Source organism: Octopus sinensis, linkage group LG25, assembly GCF_006345805.1.
Source record: "Octopus sinensis linkage group LG25, ASM634580v1, whole genome shotgun sequence".
Classification (NCBI taxonomy): Eukaryota; Metazoa; Mollusca; class Cephalopoda; order Octopoda; family Octopodidae; genus Octopus; species Octopus sinensis.
Genome location: NC_043021.1, coordinates 20,053,907 through 20,071,868, shown reverse-complemented (window position 1 = coordinate 20,071,868; position 17,962 = coordinate 20,053,907). Strand labels below are relative to the sequence as shown.

At 42.4% G+C, this 17,962-nt stretch overlaps 1 protein-coding gene across 2 annotated transcripts in view; it reads right to left on the bottom strand.

Annotated features, from left to right (window-relative positions):
- LOC115224378 (deubiquitinating protein VCIP135) overlaps positions 1–17,962 on the bottom strand; it is a 71,220-nt gene that overhangs the window by 19,742 nt on the left and 33,516 nt on the right. For both annotated transcript variants that reach the window (XM_036513372.1, XM_029795261.2), the window contains exons 4-7: positions 15,419–15,549; positions 12,285–12,396; positions 7,214–7,408; positions 3,820–3,925 (exon numbers count right to left, since the gene is read on the bottom strand). In XM_036513372.1, the coding sequence (XP_036369265.1) occupies positions 3,820–3,925; positions 7,214–7,408; positions 12,285–12,396; positions 15,419–15,549 (544 nt within the window). The remainder of the gene's footprint in view (positions 1–3,819; positions 3,926–7,213; positions 7,409–12,284; positions 12,397–15,418; positions 15,550–17,962) is intronic.

The following is a 17,962-nucleotide window of genomic DNA, read 5'->3' as shown; positions in this document are numbered from 1 at the left end:
TAGACAAATCACAAACGCCTTCAGGTAGATGGCCCTGCTCGATCTGTAGAAAAGGTGTAGGTAGAAACTCTATAAGATGCACCAAGTGTAAGCTATGGACACATAAGAGGTGCAGCAATGTCATAGGAAGGCTAACTAGGAAGATGGTTTTTGTATGTGGCAGATGCTCGGGAGCATTAACCTCTGAAAATCTGCAGAAAACAACTTCCGTCACTTTCCAGGGGGAAAAACTAGAAGTAGTTGATAGCTTCCGTTATCTTGGTGACCAAGTCAGTAGTGGGGGTGGGTGTGCTGAAAGTGTAACGGCTAGAGTAAGAATAGCCTGGGCAAAGTTTAGGGAGCTCTTACCTCTGTTGGTGACTAAAGGCCTCTCGCTCAGAGTAAAAGGCAGACTGTATGATGCATGTGTACGAACAGCCATGCTACATGGCAGTGAAACATGGGCCGTGACTGCTGAGGACATGCGTAAGCTTGCGAGAAATGAAGCTAGTATGCTCCGTTGGATGTGTAATGTCAGTGTTCATAGTCGACAGAGTGTAAGTACCTTGAGAGAAAAGTTGGACCTAAAAGGAATCAGATGTTGTGTGCAAGAGAGACGATTGCGCTGGTATGGTCATGTGGTGAGAATGGATGAAGATAGGTGTGTGAAAAAGTGCCACACCCTGGCAGTTGAGGGGACCTGTGGAAGAGGTAGACCCAGGAAAACCTGGGTCGAGGTGGTGAAGCACGACCTTCGAACTCTAGGTCTCACCAAGGAAATGACCAGAGACCGAGACCTATGGAAGTATGCTGTGCGTGAGAAGACCCGGCAAGACCAGTGAGAACAATCAAAATCAAATCATATATCAGAAAGCAGGGGTTAAGTGACCCATCCGTTCGTGTCCGCTGTCAGCCTCGTCTGGCACCCGTGCCGGTGATACGTAAAAGCACCATTCGCTCATGGCCGTTTGCCAGCTCTGCCTGGCCCCGTGTCGGTGGCACGTAAAAGCACCATCCGTTTGTGTTCGTTGCTAGCCTCGCCTGGCCCCGTGCCGGTGACACGTAAAAGCACCGTCCGTTCGTGGCCGTTTGCCAGCTCTGTCTGGCCCCGTGTCGGTGGCACGTAAAAGCACCATCCGTTCGTGGCCGTTTGCCAGCTCTGTCTGGCCCCGTGTCGGTGGCACGTAAAAGCACCATCCGTCCGTGTCCGTTGCCAGCCTCGGCTGGACCCCGTGCCGGTGACACGTAAAAGCACCGTCCGCTCGTGGCCGTTGCCAGCTCTGTCTGGCAACCGTGTCCGTGGCACGTAAAAGCACCATCCGTTCGCGTCCGTTGCCAGCATCGCCTGGCCCCGTGCCGGTGACACGTAAAAGCACCATCCGTTCGTGGCCGTTCGCCAGCTCTGTCTGGCACCTGTGCAGGTGGCACGTAAAAAACACCCACTACACTCGCGGAGTGGTTGGCGTTAGGAAGGGCATCCAGCCGTAGAAACACTGCCAGATCTGACTGGGCCTGACGAAGCCTTCCAGCTTCACAGACCCCAGTTGACCCGTCCAACCCATGCTAGCATGGAAAGCGGACGCTAAACGATGATGATGATGATGATGATGATGATTATTATTTATTATTATTATTGTAGGCGCGTGCATGGCTGTGTGGTTAGGGAGCTTGCTTCCTAGCTACATGGCTTCGGGTTCAGTTCCACTGCATGGCACTTTGGATAGATGTCTTCTACTATAGCCCCGAGCTGACCGAAGCTTTGTAATTGAATTCCGTAGACGGAAGTTACTGCCGTGTGTGTATGTGTGCGTATAGCTGCTCAGTGCCTCTCCGAAAGAGAGAGAGGGATTATTATAAAGGCAGCGAGCTGACAGAATCGTTAGCATGCTCGGCAAAATGCTTAGTGGTATTTCGTCTACAGCTACATTCTGAGTTCAAATTCCACTGAGGTCGAATTTGCCCTTCGTCCTTTTGGGGGTTGATTAGATAAGTACCAGTTACACATTTGGGTCGATGTAATCAACTTACCCCTCCCTGCAAATTTCAGGCCTTGTGCCTATAATAGAAAGGATTACTACTACTACTACTACTACTACTACTAACAGTAATAATGACTTCAAATTCTGGCAGAAGGCTAGCAATTTTGGGACAGGGGATAAGTCAATTACATTGACCCCCGCCCAGAGTTCAATTGGTACTTATTTTATCAGCCTTGAAAAGTTGACCTCAGTGGAATTTGAACTCAGAACTGAAAGACGGACAAACCATTGCCAAGCATTTTGCTTGGCATGCTAACAATTCTGCCAGTTCGCTACTTTCGTTGTAGTAATAGTAGTAGTAGTAATAATAATAATAATCCTTTCTACTAAAGGCACAAGGCCTGGAATTTGGGTAGAAGGGACTAGTTGATTACATTGACCCCAGAGTTTCACTGGCACTTAATTTATCGACCTTGGTGGAATTTGAACTCAAAGCATAAAGATGGACCAAATGCTGCTAAACATTTTGCCTGATGTGCTAATGACTCTGCCAGCCTGCTGCCATAATAATAATGATTTCAAATCTTTGCCACAAGGGAAGCTTGGGGGAGGGGATTAAGTCGATCACATTGACCCCAGTGTGTAACTGGTACTTATTTAATTGACCCCCGAAAGGATGAAAGCAAAGTTGACCTCGGCAGAATTTGAAATTAATAATAATAATAGTAATTCTTTCTACTAAAGGCACAAGGCCTAAAATTGGCAGGGGGGGAGTGTCTAGTCAATTACATTGACCCCTAAGTGTTTCACTGGTACTTAGTTTGTTGATCACAAAAGAACAAAGGGCAAAGTTGACCTCAGCAGAATTTGAACTCGGAACAAGGACAGATGAAATGCTGCTAAGCATATTGCCTGGCATGCTAACAATTCTGCCAGCTCACCACTTTCATTGTTGTTGTTGTAGTAGTAGTAGTAGTAGTAGAAATAATAATAATACTAATAATAATCAGAATACTATTGTTGGCATATTTTTGTCTTGGGAGACAATGGAGTTGCACATAAATTAATCCAGTCTGGTTTTTCCATTTCATGTCCTCTCCAGTTTTGCGCAGGCCTGGGCTAGATGTAAGAAAATCCTGGGTAGCCCAATCGTCAGGATTCTTCTCGACCTTGCTGACGTAGCCCAAAGGAGTGCAGAGCATTACGTTTGGCACCAGATTGGTTGCAGGAGCTGCCGGAAGAGTGTCGAGTCGAACACTAAAAGCCCCTATGGCGCTCCACACCGGATTTCTTTGAAGGTTGCCTCCTTTCCGTAACCCTGGATAGGGGCCCATACCGGGTACTGTCAGCCAGAGCCAGCTCAGCCTGGCACTCGTGCCAGGCAGCAGGCAGGATCATCACTCCCTTAAGTAGTGAAGAAAATCGCTACCCACTACCTATAGCTCATTTAGATTTCACTAGCAGTATCGCCCGGCGTTGCTCGGGTTTGTAAGGGAAATAACTATATAAGCATTTTTAGAGAGTTACTTCCCTTATATAACCCGAGCAAAAATCATTAAAAGTGCGGAAAAATGATGGTAAATTTTTTTAAAATCGTAGACTCATTGTAGACACACGCTAATACCCAGAAGGGCTCGATATGAATCACAACTATAAGATACCCACTTTTGGTTAAACTGCACTGCAAAATGTGGGAGTAGTTAGGAATCTAAATCGGAGGAGACAGACACACACACAACTTCAGTTTTATATATAAAGATTAGATCTAAGACAATTTAAAGGTTTGTAAATAAAAGCAAAAAAGAAAGAAAGAAAGAAACATCAACAACAAAAGAAACCAATTTTGATCTGGTTTACTTACGATTTACAATGAGAACAAAACGGCTGTCTGGGGAAAACGGTATCTTTTATGCTGTAGCGTGGAAGAACATTATGTTGACATGAACAAATTATTGTAGGTTGGACATCTGGAAGAATAAGACATTGAAAATATCAAAGAATTTCATCATCATTTTTTAATTTTTCTTTTTAGAAAAACTTGTTTCAGTTACAGGACTGTGGCCTAATTTGGAAGAAGGGATCTGGGACAGCTCTCTGGCTGGTCAGCTCCTGTCAAACCATGCCAACATGGAAAAACAGATGTTAAATTACAACCCCAATACTTCTAGTTTTGTTATCTCTTTTAAAGCCCGTTACTTATTCTATCAGTCTTTTTTGCTGAACCACTAAGTTATGGGATATAAACAAACCAACGCCAGTTGGTGGAAACAAATACACACACAGATACATGACAGGCTTACAAACAGTTTCTTATTTCTTTACTACCCACAAGGGGCTAAACACAGAGGGGACAAACAAGGACAGACAAACGACCATATGTGAGGAGTTTGGTGACATATTTCTCTTGCTAAGCCTTACCTGTTTCTGAGTAAGGTAATATTTCCCCATTATCAGTCATATTTGCATGGAAAGTCAGGAACAAAAGGCACTGACCTGCATCAAGGAACTTTCACATGAAGTCGAGTCAAGGACACAGTCTCTTTCTCTCTCTCTCACACACACAAAATGAAAATTTGTGTAAAATCGCTGAAAAAGTTCTATCTGCTAGCCGACACCCATGGATTGGCTTTCTAAAGTAAACTACAAAGTTAATACCCCCGGCCCACTTATGCATACCTTTCCTTCATTGGACACTAAACTCTGCTTGCAAAGACCTTTTGAGGCAAGTGAAATCAAAATCAAATTCGATGACTGGCATCCATGCTAGTGGAGCGCTAAGAGCACCATCTGAGTATGATCATTGCCAGAGCAGCTGACTGGCTTCCATGACGGTGGCATATAAAAAGCACCATTTGAGTATGATCGTTACCAGCGTTGCCTTACTGGCACTTGTGCTGGTGGCACGTGAAAAAATATTCAAGCGAGGTTGTTGCCAGTGCCGTTGGACTGGCTCTTGTGCAGGTGGAATGTAAAAAAACACCATTTGAGCATGGCCGTTGCCAGAAGCACCTGACTTGCCCTCATGCTGGTGGCACGTAAAAGCACCCACTACACTTTTGGAGTGGTTGATGTTAGGAAGGGCATCCAGCCGTAGAAACTCTGCCAGATCAGATTGGAGCCTGGTGCAGCCATCTGGTTTGCCAGTCCCCAGTCAAATCATCCAACCCATGCCAGCATGGAAAGTGGATGTTAAACAATGATGATGATATATATTCTTTTACTTGTTTCAGTTATTTGACTGTGACCATGCTGAGCACTACCTTAAAGGGTTTTAGTGGAAGAAATCGACCCCAGGACTTATTCTATTGATATCTTTTGCTGAACCACTAAGTTACAGGGATGTAAACACACCAATGTTGATTGTCATGCGGTGGGGGAGGGATAAACACAGACACGCATATATCTATAAAGAAACCCATCGTATATGTATGTATGTATGTATGTATGTATGTATATACGTACGTACATACGTATACGACAGGCTTCTTTCAGTTTCCATCTACCAAATCCAGGCACAAGGCCTTGGTCGGCCCAAGACTATAGTAGAAGACAGTTGCCCAAGGTGCCACACAGTGGGACTGAACCCAGAACCATATGGTTGGGAAGCAAGCTTCTTACCACACAGCGATGCCTGCGCCTATATACATGTGCTGTGTGTGTGTGTGTGTACACATGGCGAGTTTCTTTCCTTCTTTTCAGCTTCTGTAGACCAAATCAGCTGATAAGGTTTTGGTTGGCACAATACACTGGTTCTCAACTGGGGCCGAAACTTACAGAAGACACAAACAAGTGTTACTGTTTTTACTAAAACAGATTCAATATGAAGATTTGATGGAAACAGTCACTAGCATACACCAACACACGCACACACACACACACACTGACTCACTTATTCCTAGGGCATGTTAAGGACACCATTCAAGCGTGATCGCCACCGCGTCGCCTTACTAGCACTTGAAACATTCAAGCGAGGTCGTCGCCAGTGCCACTGGAGTGGCTCCTGTGCAGGTGGCATGTAAAAAGCACCATTTGGGCGTGGCCATTGCCAGTACCACCAAAATGGCCCTCGTGCCGGTGGTATGTAAAAGCAGCCACTACACTCTCGGAGTGGTTGGCGTTAGGAAGGGCATCCAGCAGTAGAAACTCTGCCAGATCAGATTGGAGTCTGGTGCAGCCATATGGTTAGCCAGTTCTCAGTCGATTCGTCCAACCCATGCTAGCATGGAAAGCGGACATTAAATGATGATGATGATGATATGACATTAAACTCCACCCTATTTCACAACTCTCAGCTACAATTGCAGTCAGGTTGACACTACTTAAGATTAAAGCTACGGGTGAGTTACTTTAAATACATAAAATTGAGGAAGCAATAAAAAGCTAATAAACGTGATGAGTCAGACAGACAAATAGAAAGGCAAGTTATGTAATAATAGAACATCAGAACCCAGGAATAAATCTGTAATGAGACAGACAAATAAATAGCTAGGTTACTGTGAACAAACTGAATGCAGGGAGCCTTCAGATTGCTCTGTCAAATGTAATACTTCTTTATTCACATTGCTTTGAATACATTTTCTCGCAGCTTTGAGATTTCAATGAAGTGATTGTTTATTTTTAGAGTAACATTGCAGGGTAGGTATGAAAGATCAGGACGGCAAGCTGGCAGAAACGTTAGCACGCCGCAGAAATGCTAGCATGGATTGGACGATTTGACTGAGGTCTGGCGAACCAGATGGCTGCACCAGGCTTCAATCTTGATCTGGCAGAGTTTCTACAGCTGGATGCCCTTCCTAACGCCAACCACTCCGAGAGTGTAGTGGGTGCTTTTACATGCCAGTCAGGTGATACTGGCAACGGTCACGCTCGAATCTTATTACACATGCCACCGGCACAAGTGCCAGTAAGGCGATACTGTTAATGATCCCGCTCGAATGGTGTCTTTCACATGCCACCGGCACAGAGGCCAGATAGCCGCTCTGGCAACGATCACGCTCGGATGGTGCTCTTAATACCCTACTAGCACGGTGCTCGAGTGCCAGTAAGGCGATGCTGGTAATGATCATGCTCGAATGGTGCCATATATGTGTTTATTTGACAAGAAAAAAAAAATGACCATCCCAAAATATAACAATACCATTTTTATTATTTTATCACTGTCTACCCTATTTAATTGTAAAACTGTTCAGCTTGGTAAGCCACAAGACTTGCAGCACTATGTATAGTCTTAAAAACATTTCTATCACAATACATACCTTTTCTTTCATCATGGAACGGGAATTGCTGGTTGCTTCTAGCTGATTCAGAGGAATGGCTCAAATCACCTAATGGCTTTTTCACTGTATGGAATTCACACAAAGCTTCACAGTTGATACACCGATAGAGATGACGATCTTGGATTAGTATTTTAGCTGTCTGGATAACCGTATCTGGCTTGACACCCACAACACCTACAATAGATCAACAGAAAATAAATTAAAAAAAAAAAAAAAATATATATATATACACACACACACACACACACACATAGTGGAGGCGCAATGGCCCAATTGTCAGGGCAGCGGTCTCGTAGTCGGAGGATCGCGGTTTTGATTTCCAGACTGGGCATTGTGTGTGTTTATTGAGCGAAAATACCTAAAGCTCCACAAGGCAGGGGGTGGTGGCAACCCCTGTTGTACTCTTTCACCACAACTTTCTCTCACTCTCTCTTCCTGTTTCTTGAGTAACACTGCGATGGACTGGCTGGGGGAAACACATGCGCCACAGAAACTGGGAAACCGGGCCCATGAGCCTGGCTAGGCTCGAAAAGGGCACATAAAAAAAATATATATATATATATATATATGATATATTGTGCATGGAGGAGCTAACAACAAAGTCTTTACATTTGATAGGAGTAACGATACAGAATGGAGAATGGTACAGAGTTAATATTCATGTCTGTGTAAACATATTTAGTTCTCTTTTACCCTTTTACTTATTTCAGTCATTTGACTGCGGCCATGCTGGAGCACCGCCTTTAATCGAGCAACTCAACCCCAGGACTTATTCTTTTGTAACCCCAGTACTTATTCTATCGGTCTCTTTTGCCGAACCGCTAAGTAACGGGGACATAAACACACCAGCATCGGTTGACAAGCAATGCGCAATGCTAGGGGGACAAAAACACACACGCATATATATATATACATATATACAACGGGCTTCTTTCAATTTCCGTCTACCAAATCCACTCACAAGGCTTTGGTCGGCCCGGGGCTATAGTAGAAGACACTTGCCCAAGGTGCCACGCAGTGGGACTGAACCCGGAACCATGTGGTTGGTAAACAAGCTACTTATCACACAGCCACTCCTGCGCCTTCTGATGTAAAGTAATTTTTTTTGAGTGTGCAAGTGAGTGGATAGACAGACAGACAGATATGTAGAGAGATGATGCCTAAAAACTGAAGGAGAGTGATGTGTGTGATTAAGTGAACAAGAAATTAATTCACATATAATGAAATGGCTAATTAAAGAGAATCTGATGTATTGATACAGGATTCCTTTGAATCCAATGGACAACATTGATTTTCCAGAACTCTTGATCCCAAAGCATTCATGGATTTACTGATTTTTCTGAACCAGGGGTGGTTACCTTAGTCAACACACTCAGAATGAAACAAATATTAAATTGTGTGGTAAGAAGCTTGCTTCCCAACCACATGGTTCCAGGTTCAGTCCCACTGCATGGCACTTTGGGCAAGTGTCTTCTGCTATAGCCTCAGGTCGACCAAAGCCTTGTGAGTGGATCTGGTGGACAGAAATTGAAAGAAGCCTATCGTATATGTGTGTGTGTGTGTGTCTTTGAGTCTATGTCTGTTGCCCCCCCCCCACCACCACCACTGCTCGACAACTGGTATTAGCAGCGAGCTGGCAGAATCGTTTGCACGCTGGGCGAAATGCTTAGCGGTATTTCGTCTGCCATTACGCTGTGAGTTCAAATTCCGCCGAGGTCGACTTTGTCTTTCATCCTTTCGGGGTCGATAAATTAAGTACCAGTTACGCACTGGGGTCGATGTAATTGACTTAATACCTGTGTCTGTCCCCTCTGTGTTTAGCCCCTTGTGGGTAGTAAAGAAATAGGTATTAGCAGTTTGTTAAAAGAGACTACAGAATAAGTACTAGGTTTTAAAAAAGCCCTGGGGTTGATTGTTGATTTGTTCGACTAAAACCTTCAGGGCTGTGCCCCAGCATGACCACAGTCAAATGAAACAATTAAGTCAGTGTTGTGCCTGTATTGACTTCACTTCGGTCCGTGGTTTCACATCCTGACCAACCTTCATTTAATGGTTTCATACAATGCCTTACTTTCATCTTGGAGACTATTACAGTCATACATTGTATGTTAGTCCACAAATCTATCTTTTATCATTGTCACTTGTTTATTGTTGGCAAATGGAAGCAAGATTGACAAGGAGAGATCAAAGTCGAATGTCCCTTAGTCTGTTTTATTGTTTGTGTCTATTGGGCGGCTCCTTATTTCTCAATTCGTTTCCATTATTTTCTTGAGTTTCAAAACATTACTTGCTTTCCACCTAATCTCCGTCACTCCCTGCTCCTCCTCCTCTAAGAAGCCACATCCAAACCAGAGACTGAAGACTTCAACAAACATACTTAAAACACACGTCAAGATAAGGTTAATATATGAGTGCCGAGAGCTTTAAGAAAAGTTAACTATTAACATATTATGTGGTGAGACAGACACATAGGAAGGCAGTGTCAAGAAGTAGAGAGCGGTAAGTAGGTTAACTAAATACAATCTTATGTTAGTTAGTTAATTTTTTGGTTCAAAAAGCAAAAAGCAAGGCCATGTAGGGGGACATGGAGTTATGTACAGGGTGGTGTTCATGTAAAGAGTTCAGGCCACTTGTGGTCAAGGGAGACTTTGAACCGAGCAGTCGTCGGCATCTTCACCATCTCGTCCGGCAGGTAGCATTGGTACATATGATGTAAAGAGACTTAAAGATAATTAGGTTTAATCATAAGATTCTTTCTAAACTTGTATAACAAAATGGTAAAAAAAAGGGATTTAGTTAGTTAGTTAATTTTTTGGCTCAAAAAGCAAAAAGCAAGGCCATGTAGGGGGACATGGAGTTATGTACAGGGTGGTGTTCATGTAAAGAGTTCAGGCCACTTGTGGTCAAGGGAGACTTTGAACCGAGCGGTCGTTGGCATCTTCACCATCTCGTCCGGCAGGTAGCATTGGTACATATGATGTAAAGAGACTTAAAGATAATTAGGTTTAATCATAAGATTCTTTCTAAAGTTGTATAACAAAATGGTGAAAAAAAAAAGGATTTGTAGGGGTTGCTATGAAAATGTTCCTTTCTTGGTCCCTCCAGGTACCGAATGTAGGATTACAGGTAAGTCCACTGCCGTCAATTCACTGTGAAGGAAGTTCACGGTGAGGAAAGTTTACCGAGAAAATATATCCCTAATATGTCATCATTCATCATCATCTAATTCTTTCTATGTCAGACAGCGCTGGCTACGGCCACGTTTGGATGGTTCTCTTCCCAGACCCCAGTTGAACCGCCCAACCCATGCTAGCATGGAAAGCGGACGCTAAACGATCATTCATCATCATCATCATCGTTTAGCGTCCGCTTTCCATGCTAGCATGGGTTGGGCGGTTCAACTGGGGTCTGGGAAGCCAGAAGGCTGCACCGGGCCCAGTCTGATCTGGCAATGTTTCTACGGCTGGATGCCCTTCCTAACGCCAACCACTCCGTGAGTGTAGTAGGTGCTTTTTACGTGCCACCGGCACAGGTGCCAGACGAGGCTGGCAGACGGCCACAATTGGATGGTGCATTTTTACGTGCCACCGGCATGGGGACCAGACGAAGCTGGCAACGGCCACGAGTAGATGGTGCTTTTTACATGCCACCGGCATGGGGACCAGACAAAGCTGGCAATGGCCACGGTCGGATGGTGCTTTTTACATGCCACCGGCACGGAGGCCATTCAGACAGCGCTGGCTACCGCCACGTTTGGATGGTTCTCTTACGTGCCACCGGTACTGGTATCAGATTACGATTTTGATTTGATAATCGTAATCTGATACCAGTGCCGGTGGCACGTAAGATTAATGGTTAAAAAACTATTTTATTGAAAAAAAAAAAGGGTAATTGATGACAGTGAACTTAAGCAGACACGAAAATCTAGAGAGAAAGAACAAGAGAAGAAACCATCTGTAATACTTGACTTACATTATTAATCAACCTTCAGGAGATGGCAGGTAAAGATGGCCTTAGCGGGATTTGAACTCAGAGCATGGAGAACTGAAATAAGTAGCTCCCAAGGCAAGTTTATCTGCTGTTCTAACAACTCTGTTAATTTACTACGTTAATTATTTGTTGGGACAAACAAATATGAAGGCGGAGAGCTGGCAGAGACGTTAGCGTTCCGGGCAGAATGCTTAGCGGTATTTCGTCTGCAGTTACGTTCTGAGTTCAAATTCTGCCAAGGTTGACTTTGCCTTTCATTCTTTCGGGGTTCATAAATTAAGTACCAGTTACGCACTGGGGGGTCGATGTAATCAACTTAATCCCTTTGTCTGTCCTTGTTTGTCCCCTCTATGTTTAGCCCCTTGTTGGCAATAAAGAAATAACAAACAAATATGTTTTTATCTTTCATCTCCTATTTGTGTCAGTCATTGGACTGTGACCCTGCTGGAGCACCACCTTGCTGAATTTATACTCAAACGAATCGATCCTGGTTCTTAATTTTTTTTAACCTTGGTACTTACTCTATTAGTTTCTTTGGCTGAACCACTAAGTTATGGGAAATGTAAACAAACCAACACTGGTTGTCGAGCAGTAGTGGGAGACAAATGCTGACACAAAGACACACAAACACATGTGCAAACACACGATGGGCTTCTTTCAGTTTCCATCTACCAAATCCAATCTCAAGGCTTTGGACAGTTCAAGGTTCCACACAGTGGGACTGAACCTGGAACTATGTGGTCGGGAAGCAAGCTTCTTACCACACATCCATGCCTGCTTCTGCGGCATTAGAAAAAGCAGAAATAATTATATAACAGAGAAGTAAAATAAAAGCAGTATTAGCTGGTTTAGTCTCAGTAAATAGGAGAGACAACTCAGGACATGTAACAGCCTTTTTTCAACCTCTTCAGCAAAGTATAGACTGCCACATGGTTTGCAGAAGAGGTGGCAAACAGGAGAATTAGTAAATGTACAAGAATGGAAATTGGCTGACATAGAAAGAATTAGATTTGTTTTGAGACAATCCTGTCGGGATTGGAATTTTGTAAGGAGGACTTACCAGATTTTTTAAATATGAACCGGAATACATCTGCCACCAAACATGGGTTAATACTATGGACCTCCTGATACACTTTCTTCATTGCCGTCACTAATTGTTGAATATATTTTTCCTATAAAACAAAGTCACAGTCCACTGATTAGGAATCATAATACTATAAGAAAAACAGAAATATGCTAGACATATACACATGACACACAAACAAACACACATACATATATATATATATATATATACACATATATACGACAGGCTTCTTTCAGTTTCCGTCTACCAAATCCACTCACAAGGCTTTGGTCGGCCCAAAGCTATAGTAGAAGACACTTGCTCAAGGTGCCACGCAGTAGGACTGAACCCGGGACCATGTGGTTGGTAAGCAAGCTACTTACCACACAGCCACTCCTACGCCTATATATAAGATATAGTAAGCTATCTGCAGAGGTTAAAGGTGAAAATGCAAATTAGGAAAAAAATGATAAACTATTTGCTTACTGTATGTTTTATCACTGTCAAGTGATATGTCAATGAGTGAATGAAAAAAGAGTAGAGCAGTTATAGTAGAGGCCAAAGAGAGGTGTTTGTTTGTTAATGGTTTAATCAGGAGAAGGAAGAGGGAAGTGCTGATGGCCTTGAGATTAATGGGTGAAAGGCACTTATCCGTAGGCGAGCTGGTAAAGGTGGCTTGCTGGCAGAATCGTTAGCACGCCAGGCGAAATGCTTAGCAGTATTTCGTCTGCTGCTACGTTCTGAGTTCAAATTCCGCTGAGGTCAGCTTTGCCTTTCATCCTTTTGGGGTCGATTAACCCTTTAGTATTTAAACCGGCCATATCTGGCCAAAAGTATTCTGCCTGTTTTATGTTCAAACTGGCCAGATCTGGTCTCTCACACCAACCCTACAATATCATCTTAAAAATGAACAGCTACCTCATCAAAATCTCATAGCTACAAGGTAATGCATGATTAATTCAAAACAATGTGGATGAAAAAGCATTAATTTTGGCAGAATAATGTGAACACTAAAGGGTTAAATAAGTACCAGTTACGCACTGGGGTCGATGTAATCGACTTAATCCGTTTGTCTGTCCTTGTTTGTCCCCTCCGTGTGTAGCCTCTCGCGGGCAATACAGAAATAAGAAACTTATCCTCAGGCCAAAATAAAAACCTAACCTGAATGCTTGTAACGGAGTGAGCTCAATAAACGGTAACCAAAGGCAGGGCCAGGTGAAGGTGTTAAACAGGAGCAATATATGAGAGTGTGCTGAAAAGTTCCTGGATTTAAGGGTATAATGAAAGGCCTGGTTGGAGACCCAACTTTCCGAGTTCTTTTATCATAAACACACACATGCATTCCCTCTCTCTGTATAATATACATATATATATATATATACATACATACGAGCAAAACGCCCCCCGTCCAATGGACAGTGTTGAGTTGTCAAACATTTAAACCAAATTTTTTCAAAACAACTTGTCCCCTTTGAGAAACACTAATTTAACCTAAATTTGAGACACCAGCAAAAGAAGAAATAAAGATAGAATTTTTTTCTATTCCAAAGAAAAATTTTTTAAATACAATTCCTAATATTGGGTTGCCCGGAAAGTTCATGCCAATTTATAGTAGCTTACCTTTCTACTTATTTTAAAACATGGTTGAGTTCATAAAATTTGATTACACCTCCATTTAGAGCATAGTTTAAGCTATCTTTTCGTGGAAGAAGGTTTATGTTCCTATAACCTGTGTTAATTCTGTAACCCTTTAAAATGGAAGATAAGAAACTTCATTTGAAACACTTGATGCTTTGGGAACCAGACAAAAATTGCTGCAGCTCGGCTGGGATGTGTTACCCACCCTCCATATTCACCTGATATTGCTCCTTCGGATTTCCACTTATTCAGATCTCTGCAGAATAATCTTAATGGTAAAAATTTGAATTCCTTGGATGACGTAAAAAGATACTTTGATGAATTCTTTGCCACAAAACCACCCTAATTCTGGGAAGAAGGTATTTTCAAGGAAAGATGGAGACGCGTTGTGCAACAAAATGGTTCATATTTGGTTGATTAAAAATGTAATGGCAAGTATTTATTGACCTTTTTCTTTCCTTTAAAAATCAGCACAAACTTTTCCGACAACCCAATATTATACTGTGAAAATACAATATGATTTTTTAACCCTTTCTTTACCATGTTTATTTCGAGATGCTCTGTTTTTCTTTCAATTAATTTTAAATATAACAAAGAATTTAGTAAAATAAGTTATCATTCAGCTAGTGTTAGGAACATAAATTGTGACTAAGTTTTGGTAGAAGATTTTATTTCAAAACTTATGAAAACAAGACATTTGTACTACAGAGCCAGAGGCGGTTTCAGCCGGGTTGGTATCGAAAGGGTTAAACATCAAATGGCTAGGAGGGTCTACATGAGTAGAATAGGAATCAAAGGGGTCCACAGGTGCAAAAATGGTTGAGAAACACTGATGGAGGTGCTCTCATCAACTTGCTTTTATTTTGTGGACAAAGCACCATCCGTTCGTGGCCGTTGCCAGCCTCGCCTGGCCCCCGTGCCGGTGGCACATAAAAAGCACCATCCGTCCGTGGCCGTTTGCCAGCTCCGTCTGGCACCTGTGCAGGTGGCACGTAAAATGCACCCACCACACTCACGGAGTGGTTGGCGCTAGGAAGGGCATCCAGCCGTAGAAACACTGCCAGATCAGACTGGGCCTGATGCAGCCTTCTGGCTTCCCAGACCCCAGTTGAACTGTCCAACCCATGCTAGCATGGAAAGCGGACGCTAAATGATGATGATGATGATGATATATATATATATATATTTTTTTACATTTTTTTCCTTCTCAAGTAAAAAAGGGACCCATAGATCCATAGGCAAAAAATGGTTGAGAACTACTGCTCTAATGGAAAGTTTGGGTTTGGGTCATTTTAAAACAGGTGGTTTGTATCATAGAACCAGGAGCAGCTTCAGATGGGTTAAAAGGAGTTTTAAAAAATTCCAGTTTATGGATGTTTGCAGATAAAGGATTAGCAACTGAACAATGAACTTCGTTGAGAAAAGAGTTGAGCAGAACAGTGAGGAATATAAAAGAGAGTACAGCAAAAAAAGGTTAAGTATGGACTTACCGAAAGAGGTTTATCACCCCCGACAATACAACAGGCATTTTCATCAAACTCTATGTAATCAGAGATCAGATGATTGGGCATGCCCCATGCCTTCTGCAAAAGAGTCTTTGGTAGGCGGGCAAGAGATTTTCCTAAACAAAAAACCAGATCAATTGCTTAATGAGAGATCAAAACATTAGTTTTCAATTATTTTATTGACTTTCTTTTTATGTTGTTGCCACAAGGATCACTACAAGAAACTACTGCAGCCAATTTCACTTAATTGCATACTATGTGAAGTGCATTTCACTTAATTGCATACTTGATGATACAGCCAATTCCACTTAATTGCATACTGGACACAGCCAATTTCAGTTAATTGCATAGTAAATGATATAACCAATTTCACTTAATTGCATAATAGATGGAGCCAATTTCACTTAATTGCATACTAGATGATACATTTAATTTGCATACTAGATACAACCAATTTCACTTAATAGCACACAAGACAATTACACAACATTTCAAAAATACTGCACCATTCAGTCCATGCAGAACTTAACGAACTGATTAACTGTATATGCAAATGAGCTGCAGGAAATCTTTCAATTCTAAGTTTTTAAAAAATAATCATTTATAAATAAATTTCTGAACCTTGAACAGGGGAGAAAGAAGAGGGCCTAAGACAGAGCAGAGTGTGGAGAGGGGTGGTGGTGGTGTCAGTTGTTGTAGCATAAATCCCAGCTCAACCTTGATTGAACAAACTTAGGACTGATCTTAATTGAGTAGGTTTATGACCACAGATATTCCACCTGTGATTATTAAGTTTTTTTTTCCGTGAGATATCTATTTAGATAACATTAGCTAAACCTCTCTTTTCCTTTAGATATATTTTGAGGGATATTTGGCAGCTATTTCTAACAGTTCAAAGAACAGTGTGGAGACTCAATCAGTTTTTTTTTTTTACACAGGGTTTGAGCAGGGAGAAAGAGAAAAAGTGCAACAAACACACTAAATAGCAGAGGGTGTACCCTGACACCCCATAACCAGTTTTTATCTCTCTCCAATTCAACCTAGACCATCCTCCTATTCTTTTCTATAATGTGAGTAGCAGTGGAGCTTCCCTACAGCAAGAAACCTGTTCCGTTTTGGCCTCTTCTCTCTCACTTTAACCACTCATCCCATACCATAAAACAGCCTCCCTCTCTACAGCAGCTCCACTCAGTTGAAAGAGACCCTAGTCCTGCAGGTTACATGGCAACCTCACTAGTGCTGGTGCCACAAAAAAAAAGAGCTGTTCGTACATATTGTAAGGTGCTTAGCATGAGGAAGGGCATCCGTCTGTCGAAATCATGCCAAAGCAAACACTGGAGCATTATTCAGTCTTTGGACACCTTGAATCCTCTCAGACCATCCAACTGATGCCAGTGTAGAACATGGGCATTATGCTTTAGCATTTGGATTACCCTGTCAAATGTAATGCTCATTTATTCACGTTTTGAATTAATCCTGCATTATCTCATAGCTTTGAGATTTCAATGGTGTCATTGTTTAGTTTCAGAATGATATCATAGGGTAGGTGTAAGAGGCCAGATCTGGCTAGCTTGAACAGAAAGCAGGTAAAATAACTGGGCTGGACATGGTTGGTTTAACTGCTAAGGGACTTAAAGATGATGAGGTACAAACACAAATATCCCGGGTGTATAATGTTGAGAAGTTTGACAATAGGCGCAGGAGTGGGTTTTTGGTAAGTAGCTTGCTAACCAACCACATGGTTCCGGGTTCAGTCCCACTGCGTGGCATCTTGGGCAAGTGTCTTCTGCTATAGCCCCAGGCCGACCAATGCCTTGTGAGTGGATTTGGTAGACGGAAACTGAAAGAAGCCTGTCGTATATATGTATGTATATATATATGTATGTGTGTGTGTGTTTGTGTGTGTGTGTGTGTCCCCCTAGCATTGCTTGACAACCAATGCTGGTGTGTTTACGTCCCCGTCACTTAGCGGTTCGGCAAAAGAGACTGATAGAATAAGTACTGGGCTTACAAAGAATAAGTCCCGGGGTCGATTTGCTCGACTAAAGGTGGTGCTCCAGCATGGCTGCAGTCAAATGACTGAAATAAGTAAAAGACTAAAAGAGTAATAAATCAGTGAACTAAGCAAAACTACTTTGAGTTAGTTAGCCTGGTGAGTTCTGTGCTTAGGTGAACTTAGCCTTTCAATAAATAAAGACTAACAAATTAAGTAGCAAGCCAAGTACTGGAGATCAATAGATTTAATAATAACAATAATAGATGCAGGCTGTGTTGTAAGAAGTTTGTTTCCCAACCACATGGTTTCAAGTTCAGTCCCACTGCATGGCACCTTGGGCAAGTGTCTTCTACTATAGCCCCAGGCGGATCAAAACCTTGTGAGTGGATTTGGTCGATAGAAACCGAAAAGAAGCCCATTATGTGTGTGTGTGCATGCATGGGTGTATGTGTATATATATATATTTCTTTACTACCCACAAGGGGCTAAACACAGAGAGGACAAACAAGGACAGACAAAGGATTAAGTCGATT